This window comes from Phodopus roborovskii, unplaced genomic scaffold (genome assembly GCF_943737965.1).
Source record: "Phodopus roborovskii unplaced genomic scaffold, PHOROB, whole genome shotgun sequence".
Taxonomy (NCBI): domain Eukaryota; kingdom Metazoa; phylum Chordata; class Mammalia; order Rodentia; family Cricetidae; genus Phodopus; species Phodopus roborovskii.
This window is the reverse complement of record NW_026126517.1, coordinates 26,723,048-26,747,358: the sequence shown is the minus strand read 5'-3', so window position 1 is coordinate 26,747,358 and position 24,311 is coordinate 26,723,048. Positions and strand designations below refer to the sequence as shown.

The window sequence follows — 24,311 nt, the reverse complement described above, 5'->3', positions numbered from 1 at the left end:
TGATGGCTGAGGTGTCACTTTTCAAGAGTGGCCCTCCCCCAGGCAGGAGGCACAAATCAAGTGAAAGTCACTTGACAATTAACAATTAACGATGACTTGGAGTCTTCGTGCAATCAAGAAGCACATGATTGACCCTTACAGAAAAGGAAATGAAATTATAGCCTGATGAAGTGCATAACGGTGACGAAATAATTAGTTAATATTGTGCCTGTCACAACCTTGTTAAAACATTTTTCGATCACCATCAAGAGAGAAGGGGACTTCTGCTCTTGGCTCTTCTCCCACTGAAGTCAGACCTACTCAGAGGCTCCCCTGAGAGTCACAGGCATTCTGTTTTCTCCTAACTGTAAAATTTTACTTCACATCACACCCTAAAGACACATACAGGCTGCAGTGATCACGTAGCCAGACTAACACCAATAACCACTTGGTGTGCCTGCGCATGCAAGGGGCTCCCTCCATTTGACCTCACTTCTGACCTCACTTCTCTGAGAACTGATTGGGCGACATCCACACAGTCAAAATCTCAACAGCTTGTCTTGCATGGTCTTTGTTCCTGGTCTGTTCCCTGAGTCACACTCCCTGTCTGTTACCCTGTGTATATCACCCTTTTCTTCACCCTCCATTTACCATCACTGAGGACTTCCTCTTGGTAGGTGTGGCAGCATCATCCTAATCCAGTCCCATTTACACTCAGACTCCCAGACTTGCAGAGCAAGGCCCTTTATTTCCAACAATGAGTTGTCTGATATTTACATGGTATGCAGCAAAATAGGAATGTCCCTGAAACAAAAGAATATTGCAAGCCATATTAATAATTGGTTAGAGAGAGAGAGAGAGAGAGAGAGAGAGAGAGAGAGAGAAGAGATAGTTGTAGTGAGACTTGCAGGATTCCAGGCTGTAGTTGCCCCTCACTCCACATTCCCATCCATTTCAGACCCTCAGCTCTCATCTGAAAAGGATAAGCAGAAAATTTACTATTCAGGTTAACTACCAGTAGTAGGGGAAGCCTTTAACTAAAAGGGAAAAAAGTGGATGGGTGGAGAGGTTACAGCAAGTAAAATTTAAGGGGCAGGAAAATGAAGCTTTGCTAAGGAAGTTCCCCTTCCTATCCCTGGTCATTAGTAAGGACTTAAGTGACTTGGGCCTGAATTCAAGTGATTTAAATAAGCTAGTAGCTTCTCTCTTGTTAGTGGATTGTACATGCCACAGCTAATGAAATCTATCTCTTATCCACAATTGGCTGAGATGAGTTTAACATGTGCTGGATGTTCCACCCATCTTAGGTTCAGTTGGGCAATATTTACTATGTCCTGAAACAGTGAATGAAAGGAAAGGGAGGTTAAGCCAGGGACTGAACCCCATTCCCCATTCCCAAAGAGCTCTAATGAAGAAGACAGGTTAGCTTAAGCACCTGCCCCCAGGACAGCAGACGTGAGTTTGTTGGGGTGAGCTGAACTCTGCCATTTGCAAACATTCGTTTCTAACATGTCCCCAGGTACCTGCAGAGTGCTGAAGTGCTGCCTCAGAGAAGTGATTTCATAAGCCAGTATCCAAGGCTTCTGTAAATGGGACTCCCCATCTCCCACCATCAGCATGAGTGTGACAAGCTCCCTGTACTCCCTCTATCACTGTGTTGCATGTCTGTGCATGGCTCCCTTCACACCCATTCATAATGATCTTTTTTCTGTTTTTTTTTTTCTTTAGCTACTGACCCTGACTTGTATTAGGCAATGCTGGTTCTGACGAACTAAATTCTTTAACCCCCACTCTTCCTTCTTAGATCGAAAACATCACTAACTACCCCTTCCACACCCTCCTTTATTTTTTTACAGCTGTGTGTTTGGAGCCTCGGTCTCTGACAGGTCGACCCAGACTTTCCACCAGCCTTTCTGCTCTAATTGCCTTTGTTCCGAAGGATCTCCCACACTGGAGTCTCCCAGGGTAGAGAGGTAGCAGAAAAAGTCCTCAGAGGGAGACAGTGGTGCATTATCTTGCCTGAAACCTGTGGGTAGGGACCAGCTTTGGAAACTGCCGGATCCCCTAAGGTTACCAATGTAAGGGCAAAAACATGCCAGTAGCCCAGTTCTTCTCAATACCCAAACCAATGTCCATGAACTAGTGAAGAAGTGTACCTCCCCCTTCTGGCATGGAGGCAGGAAAAGAGTTCACTTGGTCATAGTTATTTCTGGATCAGCCCCATAACCACAAGCCAAACCTTCATGGTCATTTTCTTTTCTTAAGAACAATGAAACAAAGGTAATTGGTCAATTAATCTGTTGGTGCTTTCATGCCACCCACAAGAAGGAAATCGGTGTTTCTGTGGTTCAGTCTGTCAGAGTTCATTTATTGCTGTCTAATTTGCATTTTGTACTGTTATCTAAGCCCCTTTCACCCCAAAACATTCATAATTCCTAAGAATAATGGGGTCTGGACAAGACTTTGCACCAGGTATTTCAGTGAGCTCGGCCCTAGGAGGCTCAACAGGCCTTTCTTTGTAAAGATCTAAGGAATTGGGGATGGAGAGATGGCTCAGCGGTAAAGTTCACTGGCTGCTCCTGCAAAGGGCCTGGGTCCCAGTCCCAGTACCCACATGCAGCTAACAACCATCTGCACAGCCATTCCTAGAGGATCTGATGCCTTCTTCTGTCCTCCTTAGGCACCAGGCACTTATGTGGCACACAGATATATGTGCAGATGACACTTATTTTAAATAAATAAAGCCCAAGAAACTGGCCACATCCTTACCCACTCATACCATAGTTCTGTGTCCCCTGAAGCCAGAAACTAGTGTGGCAAAGGCCAGGTCATCTTAGAACAGACTTATCATTAACCCCCAAAGAAAAAGAGCACTTGTCTCCAAAGGCCTCATTTGGGATGAACAATACGGAAGACAAATTGGCATCTTTATCCTTAACATCACAGAGCTAAGCTTTGGAGCTGCGGGGAATCTAGGGAGGGACCCCCCACATACACACACACCAGGGACTTGTCAGGAAGAGTTATAAGGACAGAGAACAGACACACATTAGAGTCATTTGTTTGACATCTCTACCTAAGAACTCCATTTCTGGAAGGAGAATTAGTGGCCTAATAACTCTAAATCCCGATTCCCCAAGGCAATTTGCTAATCCCCAAAGGACTTGTCAATACTGTTCCTTGATGGAACCAGAATGTGTCTGAGCTGGAGACATGAAATAGGCTTCCCAATAGGGAAATCATCCCTATTGGACTTTTATAAAGATGTATGTTAATAAAAAATGGTATACACAAGGTTAAAATTTCTGGTGAGAAATAACTAAACAAAGGAGATGGGAGTTGGCCTGAGCAAAATGAACAGTGTTTTAATTCACAGCAATGCTATTTGGTAGCAAAAACACTAGACTCCAGTACAAACTCTAGATCCATCATGAGTGAAGCTGAGATCGCAGACCTCAGTGCAGATCTGTGTGATGGAGAAGATAGAGTGAGCAAGGGCTGGAGAGTTGACTCAACCATTACTGCTTTTGCAGAGGATGCCAGTTAGTTACAGCACCCACACTGGGGAGCTCCAGAGGATGTGACACCCCCTTCTGATCTCTGTGGGCACCTGAACTTCTGTACACAAACCTACACATGCATACCCATACATGTGTGCATAACTAAAAATAAACATTTAAAATGAATGAGCAAAGAACAGACAGAGCCTTTGAGGTAGGGCGGGGAAATGTTTGGGCCCTTGGTCTTCTATGCTAACCATACTGTTCCCACTGTGTTTCCTGGAGTGGAACAGGGAATCTCGTTCTCCTTTCACGGTTCACAGATGCCTCCCCAAGCCCTGGACTTGCTATGACTTCTGTTGTGAAGCCATGCATCCAGGAGTTCTTTTCCACCTTCAGGCCCCTGCTGATGAAAGGAAAAGCATGAGTAGATTCAGATTTAAGGGCTCTAAAGCCCAGTAATTCTGAAGGAAGAGCCTGTAATCTCCATGGCCAGAAATAGACATTTCAATTATGGTTTCTGGGAGGGCTCTCAGAGGGCCTGCCCGTGGTATATCCAACATTACTTTCTCATACTATTTCCTCCTTGCATGTATGATTTATATTCTGCTGGAAAATATCAGAACTGTCCAGAATTTCATATTTGTTATTGTCAAGGTTTATTTTTAAAGTAGTGCTGTGTTTGGCTGTAACATAAAATATGTGAGGGGGGAAAATGAATCCTATATGAAGCTAAAATCAAAGGGTATAATTAACCCCAGGGGTCTTCTTAAAGCAACCTGCCTATGGCTGATGAATGGCAAACCAACATTTACAAATAATTACAATATTGGTTTTTCTGAAATTACCCATAATGGTTTCAGTCACAGCAGCAGCCACCCCAGAACCTTGGGACCTCCTAAATCATTCCCTCTGCTAATGTGTTCATTTAAGCAGGGAGCCTCTTTAACTCTGAGGCCCCATTGTCTCTGCAGTGACCTGCCCTCACCAAGCCTGGTTTTGTACAGACAGGAAAGTGTTGTTGGCCCCGTTCCTAATCTATAAAAAAAAAAACACATAGCAAGCATGTGAAGATTTGTAAGATAATTGATTTAACAACCCCTTTTCCCCAATCATAATGTACTTACAAAAACTAGTAGGACCAAAGCTCTTCCTTAACTGAAAATGATCTTTCTTCATGGGTACCATCATAGGAAAGGTTATGCTACAGCCCAAGGACCCCACTATATTTTTAATGGTCATAACTATATTTTTTTTCATTTTTCTAGAAAATCATGTCATTCACCTTTGAAATGTCATTGCCAGATAGACAACTTCTAGAACTCAATATAACACATATTCGTGTGATTAATCATAGGCAAAGCTTTCTAAATGATACCCTGAATACTATATGATATAAAATGTTCTGCACTCAGAGAGAAAATAAGTATGTATCAGAGTAACCTCATCAGACAGAATGATAGCTAATTCTCCTGTTTTGAGTAGGGTGAACAATAGAGCTGTGGTACAATTTTAGGGGTTGTTCTGACATTCCATATATTTTTCTGAAACAAATTCAGAGATAAGAGACTGCCTTCAGCAGGACTGCTGGGTTCTTCAGGGACTCCTGGGAGAATTGCCTGTTCATTTATATGCCCTTAAAGGGACTTGGGAGTCTCTCTTCAAAGACAAGAATACTCTTAAAGAAAACTTTTCAAAATTGTAAAGCAAGTAGTTGACAGTGGTATGCCTTCGAGATATTGAGCTGTTGGTCTTAGGGTGTGTCTCCTGAAAAAAGTTGGCTGAAGGCCATTTATTGTGTCTTCCACCCCCCATGGTGTCAGGAGGAATAACCAAGGCAAAGTTGGTAATCCCGTAAGTCCACCCATGCAAGAATGGCTGAGGTCAAAGGTGCCTTAGAGTTTGATTCTGTACCCCCTTTTTGCAAGAGTGGAAACAAACTAAGGCAGATGATGTTTTATACCTCTCACGAGGCAGAGTTCAGAAGAGGTATTTTGGGCTGTTGATTCTCTTTTAAATATCCACAGAACTCCATCCTGAGAGGAAATAGTGAAGAGGATCTGGGTGGACTACCCTCCACCTAGCTCCAAGAATGCCTCAGGCAATCACTTGTGAATCTCCTCCTTCCTTAGCAGAGAGATACCCAACTCAGTCCATATTGTGATTCTCAGTGCAGAAAGCTATAATACTATTTCCATTCAGTCCTTGCCACCAACTATCCCTGTTTACTTGGGCCTAATATTTAAGTGTCCATGGGATGAGGTGATCACCTTAATTCTGCCAGAGAATAGAACTTGTTGAGTTCTCTCATGGGTCCTTTGGCACTGCTGTGTTCAGCACTGTGGAATCTACCAAAAGGCTCTATGTTATTCTATAATAGACTTCACTTTGAATCCCACTGGACATTTATAATGGTGTAGACACCAATGACTTATTGCCTAAGGTGATAGAAAAGCTCAAAGGAATTTGAAACACCTACATAGGTTGACATATTCAAACCAGGTGTAAATGCTTCCTTTAAATAACTTGGGACAGTGGCTGCACTCTAGTTTAAAAAAACAGAACAAATATTTTTTCTAAAATCTATCTTTGTATTTCTATTGTGTGTGTGTATGTGTGCATGCATAGGTTCCTTAAATTCCCAGTTGTAGAGAACAGATATTAAGACTGACTCTTCCTAAACAACCTTCAGACATCAAGATTAGGAGTCATCCCTGTTGCACTGAATGTTCATCTTCATTTCTCCCCAGTTCTCAAAGTCCACCCATAGACACATCTCACCAAGGATTCCTGTAACAGCATGAGTCTGGGTTTCTAACCAGCTCCAGATAGTGTGCATGTTGTGCCCCAGGGGATGCCTAGTGGGGCTCTGGGTGGCTTGTTCTCTCTGCTTCCACCTTTGAATTCAAGGGAGGAGGCTCCCAGCAACTGAACAAGGAGAGCAAGCTAAACTCCAATTTTGCCAGCAGCCTTCCATTTATGGCCAAGGGTGCAGTGTGAGGTCATTAGCTTCTCTCCCTTGGTGGCAGGTCCTTTCCTGGCTCTCCTGTCACATCCCCTTTTTTTCCAGTAACCTGCTTAGAAAATAAGTGGACTACAACCTCCCCATGAGATGAGGGAACAGATCACAGAGTTTGGTCCTCTCTGGAATTCCTGGTCCTCACAAGCATGGAGTTTTAAGTTCAGTCCTATATTTATTACACATCTTCTCACCTGCTCCTTTAATGTATACTTGCAGTTTCTCTTAAGTAGACCAGCATCATACTACAGAGCGACCGGGACACTCTCTAATTTATCACACACAGGTTCATGTTCCTTCTGTCTCCCACTGGATTCACAATGCTACCATCCAAGTTAACATAAACTCCAAATAAAAAGAAACAAGCAACTTGTTCTTTTCTTATTGTAAAATACTAAAGCCATCCCCCCACTCTCCTCTCACAAAGAAAAAAAAGGCAATAATCGTTGCCTTAATACATTAAAGAGCCAAAGATTATCGCTCACTTGACTGAGCCGTAAATGTAGTTACATTCACAGGAAACTTGCCCATGGCAATTCGTGTTTTATTTCGCCACAATTGGAAACGTATTTTTAAGTGATCCTAAGCAATAAAATTTAATTCATGAAAAGCTAGTTGCAAGAACACAGCGTCATTCACTCCCATCAGTGACCAAGCCCTAGGGACTCTAGGGTGAGTTACGATGTACCCAAGGATAAAACACAGGGCTATTCTGAAAAGTAATTCCATGTTTTAAAATTTCCTATTCAGACCTGCTTACATATTTCAGGCAACTCTGTCAAGATATGTCAGGTTTATAGAAATCAAACCTGCAGAGGTGGGAGAGACAGGAAAAGAACTGTTCGTAGAGAGTGTTTCTCAGAACATTCTCACAAAGTACCCTCAGCTAAGACTGAATGAGGCATCCAAGTGGGGTTCGGAGTTCTAAATTCATTGCTTTTTAACCATTTGAATTTCTGGAGAAAAAAAACAAAAGCAAGAAAAGTGCCCAGCCCCACCTCATCATGCCTTCCCACTTCTCATTCCGTGAACCCAGATTTCATGGGAATTTACTGGCTATTTCAGGGGAACCCAGTGCACCCAAGCTGGAAGGACAGATGGGAGAGGATGGGAACTCCATCAAGGTGAACCTGATCAAGCAGGATGACGGAGGCTCACCAATCAGACACTATCTGGTCAAGTACAGAGCGGTGAGTAGCCTCCATCCTCAGACCCCTCTTCTCACCCTGAGACCCTGACTCCTACCTTGTTGGACCAAGAACTGGAGAATACCAGGTGAGGCGAGGGTAGGACAGGCTCCCACTGGGCATCTTGCAGTAGACTCATAAAACTTGGTTAAGGTTTTCAATCCCAAGACTAACCTACAGCTGTTAGGCCATGCCCACAGTGGGACCATTTGAAAACTTCTACTATGATTGGGATGGTGAGAACATCACCATATTTCCAATTCTTTCGGTTTTTTTTTTTTTTTTCTACAAAGTGTGCGGGGCTTTTTTTTTTTTTTTTTTTTTTTTTTTTTTTTCCCATAATCCAGAACTTCTGTGCAAAACTGTCATGTTGCCTTCTAATAGTCATCACTTTTAATAGTGTGTCTCCTGGACCAAGTGCTGTATCCAGACATATCTCCTGCACAGAACCCTATGAAGTGGGTGTTACAGTTAGCCCCCACATTACAGATGAAAAACTATGCAGCTACATTAGCCAGTAACTGATGTTCTCACGCATATGGGTGAGGCCAAGTTTCAATCTAGTCCCATCTAACTGAGGAGCATAGGCTCTCGTCTGGCTTCCTTCAAGATCGGAAGCTGGGTCTACTGCCTGCTCTTCCAAGCACCTCAGCTGGGCTAACTGCTAACAATCAGCTTGACTCTGAGCTTCCCTAGTGGCTCACTCACCACCTAACTAAGATCTCTACTAGTCCATCTTTCATCCCCACCCCCCAAACTGAGAATCACTCTCTTTTTCCAGTTTCAGAATGACATTTGGCAAGCAGTTGCGGGGGGGGGGGGAGATCCTCTGGGTGCTGGGAATAACCTGTTACTAAGATTTCTTAGTAGTTGAAGGTAATGGACCAGAGTACAGCTTGCTTTCTCCATGAAGCCCCAAATAAGGCTTTTTCCAGGAAGTTTGCTCATCCCTGCCTCTCTTGGGAACAGCTCCTACAGAAATGGCATGTGGGTCCAGCATAGAGCCCTAGAGGCATGCACACCTTGCATCAGAGAAGGGGGCATGATACTGATGGACAGACATTTGTCATCTCCCCCAAATGATTCTCAGAGGAGCTGGCTATGAGCTGGCATAGTAGAAGAAGCCTCAGTAAACTTCCTTAAGGATCAGCCCAGAAATACAACTATATAGAAGGTCCTGTAGTTTCGTTACTACAAGGAAGGATGTCAAGACTTGCCAGGTGGCTCTAAACAACCTAGTTGGAGCAGGTGCCATGTTAGGGTAGAATGCCTCTGGCCATTACAAGCCTGAATGGCACCAAATTCCAGCTTTGCCATTTGCCAGCATGTGATATGAAGGACACATCATCTCATCTTCCCAAACCTCCTTTTTCCCGATCTGAAAAATAGGAATAAAATAACTTCATCTGACAGATTAGTTATAATATATGTAGGAATCCCAAAATGTCCCAGACACTTTGAAACCACTGTAAATGGTAACTAGGATGCAGGACCCAGCTAGAAATCTCTCCATAGGAAGACAACCTCAAGGTCTGTTTGCCTGATCGGTCACTGCAACTGTGTTTAACAGGCAGAGGAACAAAATGCTGAGCTATTTTAGATTTCAATGACTTTTAACCATCCTCTTCCACTTTGAAGCTTCTTGTTTGCTAAATGCAATCACATACTATTAATATGTATTACATAGCATAAAGTTTGCTTTCCTGAGTGTTTGCTTCCTTGTCTGGTTGTCTCTTTTGTAATGATGTTTGCCGAGGAAGACAGAGAAAGAAGAGCAAAGAGAGACAGCCCAGCTTCTTTGTTTTAAATTAAAACAGCACCATAGCAACATGTGCAGAGCTAACTTACAGAACAGCCCAGGCTGCCTGTTTAGATTATAGAACACTAGAATCCCCTCTGAGCAATTTCCCACAATTCTTACAGCCCTGGAATGAGCACTAAAGGCATCTCATGTTTGTGGCTGATCAGAACTGCATTGCCCCATAAAACCTGTTCCTCCAGCCCCACACCAGGACCTGCAGTGGTCACCTCTTTCCAGACACTTTTGCCATGTTTTACCCCCATGTTCAATGCATATATGCCAACCGCCCCCCAACACAGGTGCCCAGCATGTACCTGAGGCATATATGGCTTTTTAAAAGGCCAGAGACTATGACTCACAACTAGAAATCCATCTAGGAGGACTTGAGGCCTCTCCCAGTTTTGTTATGCAGGTGGTTGCCTAGCAATGGCTTTGGAAACTCTCTTCCAGTACAAACTCCTTGGCAAGCATGGATGATACACCTAGAGGGAAGGTTGAGTGGAAAGGAGGCAAATCTACAGAATTCTGCATCTCTACTTATACCCTGGCAAAGTATTTTCTAAGCACTGTGGGATAATACTTCACGTGAGCCCAATGAACATCCCTCATTTGTTTAGCCAAGTCACATGATAGGGAATAGAAAATTGAAGTTCAGTTCAACTCATGTTTGCTGGTCCCCCTGTTATGAAAGGTAAAATGCAGCCTTGGGCTTGCACAAGCTGGGCTCCAACTTTGACTGAAGGGTGACTTTAGGAAGTCACCTAACTTCTTACTTATGCCCCTGAAGTGATGCCCAGAAGGTTTGTCATAGGGAAGTGATGAGAAATGGTATAGGCAGCCCTAACTGCAGAGCCTAGTCTATAGAAGATACTCAGTAGATGATGGCTTATATTTTTAGTAAAATTGGAATCTATATGATATTTGCCTGTCAGAATCTGGGCAGCATTCAAAAACATAATGAGAAACATTTGTTTTAATTCCTCTAAGAATGCATATACCTAGCATTCCAGAATATAGAGGGGATAGGGTAGGTGGGGAACAGTGTTGGAACCCCTATCAGTCCTGAAGCTGATGGGACAACTTGATGTGGGCAAGCATACTATACTGGGTGGATACCTGGTATGGAAAATCCTCATTGGTTCCTAGTTTTACGTTTTAACCCCATGGTTTCAGTCCTCCTGAGTCTGCGCCTTTTAGCCAGTCTCTCCAGCATTCTCACTCAAGCTCCCTGGTGTCTTCTGTCCTTCCTGCCGACTGTCCCCAGAAGCTTGCCTCTGAGTGGAAACCAGAAATCCGGCTCCCTTCTGGCAGTGATCACGTCATGCTCAAATCCCTGGACTGGAACGCTGAGTATGAAGTATCTGTGGTAGCTGAGAATCAGCAAGGAAAATCCAAGGCAGCTCATTTTGTGTTCAAGACCTTAGCACAGCCCACAGCCATCCCAGGTACAGCCACCTGTGTTTTCTGTCTGTTTACTGCTTTGAATTAATATGCACACATGCCGTGCCTCCTAATGCGCCTGAACAACCCTGACAACTTGCTTGCTTACAGCCATCCTCATGACTGGTTGCTCATGCCAAGCTTAGTTTTGCCTTAGCCCCATCTATGCAGTGGGTTGACATGTATGAGACCCCCCCAGGAGAGTTTTACCAAGCATCCTGGGGGAAAGGTCCTATCTCATTTGGCCTTGAAATATCAATGTTAACCAGTCTATGGGACTTCCTCCAATGGGAAAATGCCCCAACTCCTGCCTTGCCTTCGATGCTGGTTGAACAAGGATCCTTGATGAGACTTTCTCTGCCATCTGCATTCTATACTAGGACCACATAACTGGTTTTATGCTGTTTATATGTGACCCCTGCTTTAGCTGTACAACCATGGTCTAACTATCTTCTCTCTGGTCACCCCAAGAGAAGGAATAGATGGTGCCCAGTGAGCTATACACCTATCTGTAAAGGACCTCTCTCCACTGTGCTAGAGACAAATTGGAAACATAGATCCTGGGAAGTACCATCAATGGAAGGGCAGCCAGTCTGCTAGACCATGGTAGCAGCAGTGCTCCTAGGAGATGCAGATTCGTCTATAGGATCCAGGACCAACTCAAGTGTGGGAATAAAGTGAGAGCTCTGATATCTGGCCCAGATACCTTGTGCTTGTGGCCAGTTCCCTAATTAGGCAAATTCCTCCGAGATGATTCAGCCATCACTTTGCCTTTCCAGAGTCAGCCAGCCAAATGCCAAACACAGGCAGGAGAGATGGTCATAGAGCATATAGATGCAGCCTGTTGGAGACAGCCCCCTGTGCTCTATCATGTCCAGGTGTGTTAGGAAGATAGCCTGAGGCACGCCCACTTGCCTGCCCTATCTGGTGAGCTTACTTAGCTACTGAACTCAGTTGTCAAGCTTGTTCCTCCCTGGGAAAGTCAGGCCAGAAAGTGGACAGGCTGCCTGCCATGTAGGGTTATATGTGCCAAAGTGGGTAGCAACAGAAGGAGATCTTGCTGTGTGATTCTTTATGGTTGTTTGTGAATGAGTGGCTGTTTGTTGGGGGTAGGGGAGATGTGTGAGACCTCCAGTGACTTGGCAGGTGAATTTTGCGCTGTATACCAGGCATGTCAATTGGTTGATTCCACTATGGGAAGGGCTTTCTTGCTCAGTTTAGAATCCCAATACTAGAAGGAGGGGTTCTTAGATGTGCCTACAGGAAGTTGCCCTCATTTTATCTCTATAGGATGTCCAAGTAGAGGTGGCCCTGCTTTTCCTGTGTCCCTTCTTTTCTATGTTCATTGGTTAGTTTTCCTTTGGAATTGAGAGTGTAATGTGTGCTCAGATCCGTGCTTTTGAGCACGGGGGGGGGGACTAGTGAGGCTTAAGTTAAGCCCTTTACTTCAGGCAGTAAGCTAGTTCTTCCCCAAAGTGAAATCTGATGGGCAGCATGCTTGGACATACTATATTCCTAGGCTGGGTACTGCCAGCAATTTCATCTTCTAGGTTTCCAGTATGAGCAAGAAAAATACTAGAGAGTGATTGACCTGTGGAGACCTTGTAAAATATCATCCAGGCTCCCATGTAAGCCAGACAGGGTTAGGAGGTCATTGCCTTGTCCACAATGACTCTGTGACTGCTATCCAAGCACTAAAAGGAGATGGCTCTGGTTGGACTATCCTAGCTATTTTATTGGAATTCAAGAACAAAACCTCTTTGCATTATAAGGCATGGATTTGTGGTAGAATTCTGTGGTCTGCAGGGCTGTAGAAGGTGAGATTTTCAGGACTACGCCAGCATGATGGTGGGGCTTGCACAGTAGAAAAACAGGTCTGCTTTGGCTCTCCAAAGACCACTCCACATCCCCAGTGTTCTGACCGTAATGCAGCCACCCACTGCATCTCAGCCTGGACAAGCAAAAACCTAGACACCAGAAGAGCACACTCATTGCTGGGACTAAGAGGCATCATCTTAGTGAAAGGTAACATTCTCCTGACTTGACCCTACTGTTCTACTGCGGAAGCTCCTGTTCTCTCACTTTAATTTCATTTGCTCGCTGGCCCCAACCCCCAAGTTAACCTGCTCTGCTGCTTCTGGCATTGCTGACCCGCTGACCCGGCCTATGATGTTGATGCAGCACTGAACTCTCCTAACGTTTGTCAGCCTAACTTACTAAGTTGAATTAACCTTGGATTCTTGTTTTTTCTATATTTGACCTATTTTTTCTTTCTTTTTTTTTTTTTATCTATTTTTCCCCTCTGTTTCTGTCTCTGCCTTCTCTTTCCTCCCTTCCCATACCCTCCCTATGTCCGTCGTCACACTTGTCACCTTGGACGTCACTGGGACATCCCCACTGCCACATTTATGTCTCAACAACTACCTGTCCTCTGGGACCCATTGCTTGACACCTGCAGCCACCTTGGGAGGAAGTTCCACCTCCTACACCTTGGTCTCATTGCTTTTCTCTGTGGTGACTCTTCTTTTGCTCTGTTAGGAACTTGAAAGCACACAGACACACAGACACAGACACACACACACACACACACACACACACACACACACACACACACACACACCCCTTATAATTGTTTAAAAGCCCAGTTCCTATGAAAATGATCAGTTTTCCCCTCTTTGAAAGATCCTTTCAGGACTACGGTTATCGGGCCACAGCTACTGAACAAGTGTTCTGTGTGAACAAGGAAGATGATTGGAAACACAGATTTACCTCCTGAGATTTTTGTCATTCAGTGATAATTTTCTGTCACTTTGTATGGAGTCTTTGCCCCTTTTTAATAGCAGTAAAGAAAGAGAGAGAGAATTTGAGAGATATTTCTTTCAATACTATTTTCAAAAACAGCATTATGCAAGGTTCATGGAGAGATGCCTCTACTATCTGTTACTTGTGTTTTTGTTTTTTGTTCACAAATACAGCAGAGAAGAATTCTAGACTTCTAAAGCTTGGCTCCTATTGTTAAAGTCACCACATGTGCTCTTCAGTCTAACACTACGCCCTTCCCTGCACCTTTCAATAGGTAGTTAGCTTTGCCTGCATTTAAGTATTCAAACACCACATGTTTAAGTACCCATGTGGTGATCCATCTGAGCACTCTACTGACCTGATAGATGAATTAGATCCCCCTGTGGCCCATGCAGTGGGAAAATTTGAAGTAGTCTATTTTCTGGAGCTGATGAACATTCTGGAAGGTGTTGTAATGCTGGTGTTAGCCTGACATCTTCTGTCTGTCTCTGTGAAGAATGCCAAACTGTGATGTGCCCAATAGGAATGGGCTTTGGGATCTGACTCCCAACAGAGCTCTTTCTTCCACAGCACAGTAGGATGCTTCAGATGAGAATTAAACCTCAGGTCTGTGGTTCAGCCATAACCTACATCATCACCCTAAGTGCAGTGTACTAGGCAGGTTGGAAGCATCCACTGTGAATAGTCACCCTCCCCACCCCACCCCCCATGCTCTAAAGAGCACAAGATAAGGGATTGAGGGAATGCACTGCTCCCTCACAGTGTTAATACATTCAGACAGTCTGCTTGTCAGCACTTCCAGAATGATCCAGCTTCCCTAATGGTCTCCACAGCACTTTTAAAATTATTACGAAGAGCCAGGAACTCCAGTCTGCTGTTGTGCAATGCACTCAGAAGAGGAAATGGGTGTGTCACATCGGATTTGTGAGACACAACCCTGAATACCACCCACTAGTATCAGCGTGTGAAATTTGGGATGGACCTTCTAATGAATAAAACCTCCCTCCCCTATCACAGCACCTGCCATTCTCCCTGTCTCATCTCTGAACATCTCCACGGACATTTAATTTATGTTCTTTTTGGTTCTTTACCTATTTCATTTCTGTGGTTACCTTTTAATGCTCAAAGACTAGCCTTTCCCTTTGAGAATCCACATAACCCTGAGTTGTGGTCTGCAGGCAAAGCCAGCTGTGTTGCTACCTGCCAGCATCCCCAGTGTTCAGCATAGAGGCTTCACAGTGCTCAGCAGCTAAAACTGACAGTGCCTCTTGCTCAGCTTGGGAGGCCTCTTCCCACCAGCTCAGTGAAACAAGATTGCTCTTGGGCACAGAGCAGTGCAGCAGAGAAAAGGGCATGGGGCCTTGGGGCCTGATATGAGAATCACAGGTCAGTTAGGGAAAGCTTCAGGGAAGGCAAGAAAGGTCCCACTGTGATTGTCTTCCGAAGGCCCTGAAGAGATGTCACATGAATTCACTCTAGGAGAACTTGGCATCTGCCTCAGCCTCATCACCAACCCACTCACAGGAGAGGGACAGTGTCAATATTTCTAAAGGGACCTTTGGAAATCAACTCTAAATTTCCAGAGCCCTAGTGTAGTCCTGTACTCTTAGCAGACACAGGACCCAGCTGGAAAACTTTTGGGCTTATTCCAGCCCACTTGTAATGATGTACTCTCCGGGACACAGCTTTAGTGTGCACTAGTCCTGGCCAGAAACTGGGTCCCTCCATGAAGTCTATGGCTCCTAGCCCAGCCAGAAGTCCTTAAGAGGGCAGTCCCCCAGGTAGCCTCAAAGGAGTGAGCTTACCCCCCCACCTCTGCACTGTGAGTCGGTACAGACCATACACCATCCGCTGTGAGGGTTCTCTTCTCATTTTTAGAATATTTATAAAGCAGGTTCAGATCATGTTTTTCTACTAATAAGAATGCTAACATCATTGTGTAGATAATCAGCAAGACTTTATGAAGTTTACACCTTTGCATTATTAAAGGATGTAAGAGTTCATGTAAACTCAACAGCGTGTTTTGATTTTCTTTGACATCTGTGTCCAATACAGTACACCTCATGTGTACTTGACAACTGATTACCAGGCGATCCATTTAAAGGCATAGAGAAATGGTTATGTATGTGAGTTGCAGCCTTGGAGCAAGCCAGTTGAATACCAAAACTGCTTTGAATGCCAAAGTCTCAAGCTAGGACCCAAAGAAGACAGACAGCCCGAGCAAGGCACTGCTCACAGCAGCTCTTAACAAGGAGAATGTGGGAAAGCTGCTCTCCAAAATGTCTCCCTTATGTGCAAGGCACCTAGGTGGGCTTGTCACAGAGGGCAAGAGGAAGATCATGATGAAAATGGACATCTGAAAGGTTTTCAGGTTTTTGTTTTGTTTTGTTTTTTGCTTTTCCTTTTATAACCCATTCAATGAGATGTAGACCTACTGGTCCTACTAGTTTTCCTGAACTAAACTATTCTGTCACACCCACAAGGACATGAATGTCTCCCGACTCCAGTACCCTTTCATCTGTATTCTGGGCATTCCGAGCTAAAATTGAAATTTGTAATTAGGATCAGTGAATGACACAACCCCTAGAGAAGCACTCCAGTACCTGGGCATGGCATCCTAGTGCAGACAGAAGATAGGCTGCACAAGGGATGAAGAATTGTGGCCAGGTGTGGTGGTGCACACCTGTAATCCCAGCTCTCAGGAAGTGAGGGCAAAAGAATTGGAGCCCTGGCCAGTGAGATCCTGTCTCAAAACTCCAAGATTATTAAAAGGAAACAGCAGCCCATATGCAGGACCACCTTTTCTGAGTTGCCTTTCCCTACCCTAGTGTCTAGGGATGGCCCAAGAGCAGACTGGCAAGCTGCTGGAACAGACGTAGCAGTTGATGAAGTACAGTCAACTGACTATGGAGACAGTTGGGGCCAATTCATAAGTACTGTTAGTTGTAGTTCTTGCAGCCAGTCCAAGACCTGGGTAGTCTCAGTCCCTTTGGAGTAAAGGAAACATCAGACAAGGTCTAGTGGTAGAATGGAGTTGCACTTGAAGAACGAATGAATGAGAAGTGCCCGAATGTCAATCTGAGGCTATTGTCCCCACGATGACTTTCGTAGGCAGAACTCTGTTCAGAGTTTTGCTTCCCACAATACCGCTATTTACAAGAGTCAGAGGGGCCAGGATCCATTATGTGAGAGAGTCTATTGGTCAAGGCCTTGAAGGACTGCTGATGGATACCCAGGGGAGCCAGACACAGAAAACCCAGTCAGAAGTAGGAGGCTGGGTACTGTTGGGGTGGGAGAAAGATTTGGTGGACGTTTGTCTTTTGCATGGGTATGACTGTCTGTGAGAATGTTTAAATCTGGGTAAGTCTACAGGTTTTCCTGAAGTCTGATCCCAGCATGCCTGGCTCCCCCACATGGTGAGTATTCCCAGACCCTTCGCCTTACCGGTGGGGCCTGGGGAGGCTGCTATGTCTCAGGAGTTTCATGGATCACATTCAGCCTCCTGGGACACAAAAAGAAAGACTAAAATGAGACCCCAGTTCCCTCATAGTTAATGTCCTTTGGACTTACTCTTCAACTGGGGAGAGGAAATAGAATCATATGTTGGGCATCCCATTGGGCCTGATATTTCTACAAGACCCAAGGCAGTCCTGAGAACCCCATATGGGACCCTGTCTATCATTCTGCCTAGAGCCACAGCACAGCCAGCAGCCTCTGCCTGACTGGGCCAGAAAAGCTTTCAAATTGGTCCAGAGACACAGCAGGGCCCTCCTGGAGTCATTGCTACTCGGTGTCCTCAAACACTGCCTGTCTGGGCCCATTCTGCTTCCAGGATTCATGAAGGCCACTTGAGCATATGCCTTAGGGAGGAGGTTCAGGGAAGGGGGCAGGAATAAAGGCATAGCTCACAATCCCCTCTCTTCATCTTAATTTGTGGGAGCCCCCAGACCCTGTCTCCTGGGTGAGATGAGGGTATCATGCCCCATCTAAAAGATGCAAAGGACCTCTTGTCTCTGGACCAAGGCATAAGAAGGCCTGTGGGAAGGTATCACTGGTCACAAATGTCTTGGTTTTATGCTTAGGGCCCTACTCCACCAACAGGGATGGTTGCCTGTCATAGGGTAAGGGGGCTCATACACAAGCTTGCTAACCACTGACTATGTCTCTCCTACTTAAGCCAATGGCAGCCCCACCACAGGCCTGAGCACCGGCGCCATCGTGGGCATCCTCATTGTCATCTTCGTCCTACTCCTGGTGGTCATGGACATCACCTGCTACTTCCTGAACAAGTGTGGTCTGCTCATGTGCATTGCTGTTAACCTGTGTGGCAAAGCTGGGCCCGGAGCCAAGGGAAAAGACATGGAGGAGGGCAAGGCTGCTTTCTCGTGAGTGCAAACCCCTTGAGTCAGTGGGGTCTAGGCTCTGTCCCAGCCCAGGGCCTAGCCCTGTGCTGTCTGAGAGTACTGTGGTGACCTACCCTTTAGCTTTATTTTTCCCCCCACATGAAAACTCTGAGTGGTTAAACCATCAAAGCAAGTCTCTCTACGAGTGGGTTTAAGGCAAGGTGGGGTTACCAGTTTGAAAAGCAGTGTCTTGGATCCAACCTAGGTTCTAAAGTCTCATAAAGATTTGAAAAAAATCCCCGAGGGAGCCAAGAGAGGGGGCTTGTCAGAATTAGACCTGGAGAGGGGCTATGATGGAGGGAACCAGCATTGGAAGCATGCACTTAATCTCTCGTTCATTCATTCACCACTGCAAGTGTTTATCCTGCAGCTACTAAGGGCAAGACCCTGTATCCTGACTGTATGTTACCAAAGGGAGAAAAATTAATATAGATTCCTCCTCTTAGCAGGGGATTTTGAAGTCTGTGGGTGAGCGAGCCTGTTATAGAAAGCTGAGAAAGGATTGAGTGAGAAGATGAGCTGTTTAGCACTTCCACATGCCAGTAACTCTGTGTGTGTGTGTGTGTGTGTGTGTGTGTGTGTGTGTGTGTGTGTATACGCACATGGGCCTATGTATGTGTATGTACAGTTACAAATGCATGTGTATGCTTACATACATATGTGTGCACCCGGGTTTATTTTGGAGACTTGCCTGTGCTGTCCTAAAACCATTACATGAATGATGGGAGAACTGAGGTAGGGCTGATGACCTTATATACTCTCGGCTAGGCTTGAGCTGAGACAGTAATATGGCCCACTTTGCCAGCCACAGGCCAGACCTTGATACAACTTGCTGCAACTTCTTTTCCTAGATGTCTTTCCTCTGAAGCCACCCTGGTGTTTAACCAGCAGAACTCTCTCCACAGGAAAGATGAGTCCAAAGAACCCATCGTGGAGGTCCGAACAGAGGAGGAACGGACCCCAAACCATGACGGAGGGAAGCACACAGAGCCCAATGAGACCACACCGCTGACAGAGCCCGAGTATGTGGAGTAGGAGGGACTGGCACCTGCTCAGTAGATCCCCAGTTCCGCATCATCACCCTATCCCAACCTTCCCTGCTTCTCACCCTTGGCTCCTGGCCAAACATGGAAGCCACCACTCTGGAGCCCTTGGTCAGAAGATCTCCTGACCAGACAATGCTTGAACCCACTCTCCTTGGAGAGAAGGCATTCGTGCTTCTCCTTGGGTCATGGTGGGTGCCTTGCCAGGTTCTTCACAGAGTTGGGGTTCCCAGAACGACTCCAAAATTCCACACATATCCTAGGAATGTCTTAAAACTCATTGAGAAGAGGACTAGCCCATTTCATTTAGGGTTTCTTAAATATCTTCTACGCTAGAAAAACTGGGAATCTGGTGAGGCTCCCTGGCCCTCTTCTAATCAGAAACCTCAGAGATTCTCAAGGGCTCTGGCCAACCGTGTTTGTCATGCCTGCCAGGCTATCGAGGATCTGACAGATTGAAGGAAGTACTTCTCACAGGAACATACATCTGTGGTTGGAAGAGCCCTTGACACATGGGAGCCATTTGGAGCACTGATCCTCCTCATCTGGCCCCATCCCTGCTTAGAAATAACTGTAAAGTTGCTGGACCCCATTTCTACCAGGTTCCAGAAACCTAGAGAGGTAAATGATGGACATCTGCTGACTCCACTAGAGTGGAGATCCAGGGTAGCGCAAGAGAAACCTTGAGAGATCTGTAGGGGACTGGAGCCCTGTACCGAGAGCTGAGGGGGCATCAGCATGGAGGAAGGCTAGCAGGTCCCTTTGAGACTGCCACGTTCTTTGTTGTCTCCTGTGTCCTCTTCTGCCCGCCTGGGGCGTGTACTTCCTCTTCGTCCTCGTTTCTTTGTGGGCCCATGTTCCTGCCCGTGTATGGTTGCATGCCCACCCACAGCTCCTCTCCTTGGCTCCTATCTAGCTTCTCCGTCATGTCTCAGCTTCATTGTCTATTCTCTTTCTACTTCCTGTCCTCCCCACAGGCTGCCTGCTGACACCACAGCCACTGTCGAGGACATGCTGCCTTCTGTCACCACCGTCACCACTAACTCTGACACTATCACCGAAACTTTTGCCACTGCTCAGAACAGCCCCACCAGTGAGACCACTACACTGACCTCCAGTATTGCCCCACCGGCCACAGCTGTGCCGGACTCAAATTCTGTACCCGCTGGTCAGGCCACCCCTTCCAAGGGGTCTGGTGTCACTGCTGCATCCTCACCCCCAGCCTCGGCCCCAAAGGTTGCTCCTCTTGTTGACCTGAGTGATACCCCGACCTCAACTCCCTCTGCTAGCAATCTGTCCTCCACTGTCCTGGCTAACCAAGGAGCTGTACTCAGCCCCAGCACCCCTGCCAATGCGGGGGAGGCCTCCAAGGTCCCTCCACCCAGTAAGCAGTCCCCTGCTCCAACCTCCACCCCAGCTGGGGCGGCCAGCCCCTTAGCAGCAGTAGCCGCCCCTGCCACAGAATCCCTCCAGGCCAAGCAGGAAGCCCCCAGCACCAAAGGCCCGGACCCAGAGCCCACCCAGCCTGGCGCCATGAAGAACCCACCTGAGGCAGCCACAGCCCCTGCTAGCCCGAAGAGCAAGGCTGCCTCCATCAGCACCACAAACCCTTCCCAGGGCGAGGACTTAAAAATGGACGAAGGGAACTTCAAGACCCCAGATATTGACCTTGCAAAGGATGTTTTTGCAGCCCTGGGCTCTCCTGCTCCTGCCACTGGAGCCAGTGGACAAGCCTCTGAGCTTGCTCCTTCCACTGCAGACAGCGCTATGCCACCTGCACCAGCAAAGACCGAGTACGGCCTCTCTTTGTCTGCTGTCATTGGGTTGTGTCCGTAGTGATGTGTGCTTGTGCTGTGCTATATCCTCCTTGTTTGATGTGTCCTCAGCCTCTTGCAGGGCTTCTATGAGGCAACTGTCAGCCAGGGGCCTGGAATCAGGCAGGAGCAGGGGCAGGTAGTGGGACGGGCAAAGTGGCTGCCTGCTCGCTAATTAGGCCATGTTAATTATGTTTCACCCTTATCATCCTAGCCATGCTTCTGTTTTCTCTGGGGATGCCTTTGCAGTTGAGCCACTGGTGAGCAGAGCTTGAGAAGGCACTGAGGAGGCCAAGGTGCCTTTATCTGTCATCCTGGGCCCAAGTGTGTGTGTACTATCCAGGGCCAGGCCAAGTCCTCCTGAGAAAGACTCTGTTGTATTCAGGAAGAAAGGAGGTAGCCATGGTGAGGTGCATGTGCAAGGGGAATGCAGCCCCCAGACAGCTCTGTCACACACTGGCTGAAGGCCCACCCCTACCCAAGACTCAGACACTCTATGTCTGTCTCCACATTCAACTTCTCAACCTTCAGATTTCCCAAGTATGATGCTAAGTACAATAGAGTCATCTGGTGGCTGCACTGCTCTAGTATGTCTTTAGATCTGACTCTTGTCTTGTGAGACCTGGGAAGATGGAGGCATGCCTAAACTTCTATAGAGGTTTATACATGTGGCTGTCCCATCCAGTCCCTAGTAACAAGCAGGACCACTCTAGCCTCTTGCCAACATGGGTATCCATATTCTCTCACCCTATTCAAGCCACCTAAATCAGCATGGGATGAAGGGTTGGGGGCAGGCAAAGGGGAGGTGGTTTACCATAGGGGTCTCTGGAACCGTACCAGAAGCAGAGCCTTGTACACCCTACTTATAGCAAGCTGAGCTGCCATACTTCTGCTTGACAGGGGGAGAGAGAGGACCTTCTCTTCTCCTGCCCCAGGTTAACTAACACAGGTCCTTTAGGGGTGATCTAGGCAGCAGGAAGAAAGGACTATTCTCTGACTAGATCACCTCCACCAAGCTGTACCTTGAATCGCCTGGTTGCTTTTAAAATCATGGCACCCAGGATTTCTGGGGACACGCCACAGGCATGAGTCATTTGAAGAACTCTGAGGTGATCTTAACCTGCATTGGAGGTTGGATGTCAGAGCTGCAACTGAAGCCCAGCACCGGCCTGAGGAGAGGAGGGGTATTCACAGGGTGGAAACTGTGAGCTCAGTAACACTGTTTCTGTTTCTCTGCAGGAAGGGTCCTGTAGAAGCAAAGTCTGAATCCCAGGAGTCAGAAGCAAAGCCAGCACCAACTGAAGTCAAGACGGTCCCCAATGATGCCACACAAACAAAAGAGAATGAGAGCAAAGCATGATGGGTACCTAGCAACAAGCAAAGATGAAAATAAAGTGACACAGCGGCTTCACCAGAGCATCCCCAAATCTCTCTCTTCCTCTCTCTCTCTCTTACACACACACACACACACACACACACACACACACACACACACTCATTCCTCTAGTGTCTTGCCTTTAAAAAAACAGATAAACATGGGATCGCCTTTTTGTAGGTTTCTAGAAAGGGCTCCTTTGTGGCACACTCACTTCTAAAAAAAAAATAAAAAGAGAGACAAAAAGGTTAAACCCACAGCCAAACTAGGACACTCCGTTCCCTGAAACCATTTAAAAATCAAACAAAAGGACCCCAAATTAAGAATCTAGGAAGCTCAGAAAGAAAAAAAAAATCTAGGTTCAGGAAGACTGCAATTGGTATTACACAATTGGCATAGATCAGTTTCAGAAAAATGCTTCCAAGAGCTCAGACTAACTGAATGAACCAAGTCCGCAGTTTATTTTTATACTTTCAGTCAAGTTGGGACTCCATAGAACCTCACAAAGACGTTATACTTTCTGTTCACTTTGTGTTTGTTAGGTATGCAAAGTGTGGCACTCCAGCTAGCTGCCCTTGGTTCCCATGTAGACCCCTGTTCCGTAGGAAGAATGCCAAATCGCAGCTTATTCGATTTCTTCTGCTGTTGTCTTTCTTCCACTCTTCCTTTTCTTCCTCTCTTCCAACTTTGCTTTCCAGTGTTTACAAGTTGACAGATGTTTGACTCTGGTTGTGTTTAATGTCTGTGTGAAATAGCTGCCTTTTCTTTTGTTTGTTTGTTTTTTCTTTTTCCTTTTGAGCAGCAAGCACCCCATAGAGGCAGGCAGAATCCACCCAGGTTGCTTTTAGCACAGCTGAAGGTGACAAAAGATGATTGTTTACAGTGGCTCTACCCCTTCACCCCCACACCCCCACCAATTCTGATTCGTTGCAGTTTTTACCTGTGTCAAACTGTGGGACGATTTTGCCTTTTCCTTTCCTGTTTGGTTCTGTTGCTATTGTTTCTTAGGGGTAGAGGGGGATGTTAGACCACTTTCAGATTAGCTGCCACCTGCCTGTGTCTGTGACACTGGACCTGCCTCCCAGGTGTCTACACACCGTTCCTATGAAGGACTCTTTTGGCTTTGTTGAATGAAGCAGAGACGATTGTATAGTTGGGGCTGGTCTTGGTGAACACACTTTTTTTTAATTAACCCCAAACAATTTTTTTTTTTTGTAGAAAGCCAAATAAAATATATACATACCATTTCCTTTTGAACCCAGAATCTAGATTTGAGCGGAAGAGCACGTGTGCTTCAGGGAAGCGTAGTGTCTCCTTTTGGAAATCTGTTGAAGTAAAAGTGACATCGGCCTTCTGTTCACTTAGGCAACATTTGTAAAAACAAAACAAAACAACAACAACAAAAATACTGTCTGGAGTTATAATACAACTTTCCTGGATTGGAAACCAAGTGGGGGGGAAATACAGAAACTTTCAGGGGGATGGGAGGGGGGAGAAGGGAAAAGCCAGCCCTTTGTATAGAAATTTTGCTTTTGTTTTTCATTCTACTTTAGAACCGCAAGCTTGTACACTGTGGATGCGTGAATATTTTAGTGTGAAACGTGTTTTTGTCATAGTATTGAAATAAAACTTCAACATAGTTTGGTTGTGGAAGGTATAGCAGATAGTTCAGAAAAAACAAAAAACAAAAAAAAAAAAAAAAAAAAAAAAAAAGCTATTCAGGAAACAAAAAAAAAAAACCGAAATGTCAAAAGGAATCGAAGCCTTTCAACAAAGAAAATGAAATACAGGTGCTGAGGAGGGCACTAAAGCCAACAGAGGTCCATCCGACAGCACAGTTCCTTTCCCAAGTACACAGCAACAAGAGGTTAGGGTGGCACTTTGTGTCCACTTTGTGGGCCACACTCCCCAATGTTCTGACACTTCTGCAGTGTGATCAGTGGCGATG

General features: G+C 45.9%; 1 protein-coding gene across 16 annotated transcripts in view; it reads left to right on the top strand.

The window, feature by feature from the left end:
• Nucleotides 1-22,663, top strand: part of Ncam1 (neural cell adhesion molecule 1) — a 291,929-nt gene extending 269,266 nt beyond the window's left edge. For 6 of the 16 annotated variants that reach the window (XM_051197385.1, XM_051197384.1, XM_051197386.1 and 3 more), the window contains 6 exons: nucleotides 7,564-7,688; nucleotides 10,751-10,931; nucleotides 17,906-18,113; nucleotides 19,037-19,153; nucleotides 20,152-20,967; nucleotides 22,228-22,663. In XM_051197385.1, the coding sequence (XP_051053342.1) occupies nucleotides 7,564-7,688; nucleotides 10,751-10,931; nucleotides 17,906-18,113; nucleotides 19,037-19,153; nucleotides 20,152-20,967; nucleotides 22,228-22,348 (1,568 nt within the window). In that variant the 3' untranslated portion in view covers nucleotides 22,349-22,663. The remainder of the gene's footprint in view (nucleotides 1-7,563; nucleotides 7,689-10,750; nucleotides 10,932-17,905; nucleotides 18,114-19,036; nucleotides 19,154-20,151; nucleotides 20,968-22,227) is intronic. The other 10 variants (XM_051197393.1, XM_051197396.1, XM_051197394.1 and 7 more) reach the window with 3 other exon arrangements.
• The last annotated feature ends 1,648 nt before the right edge of the window (nucleotides 22,664-24,311 follow it).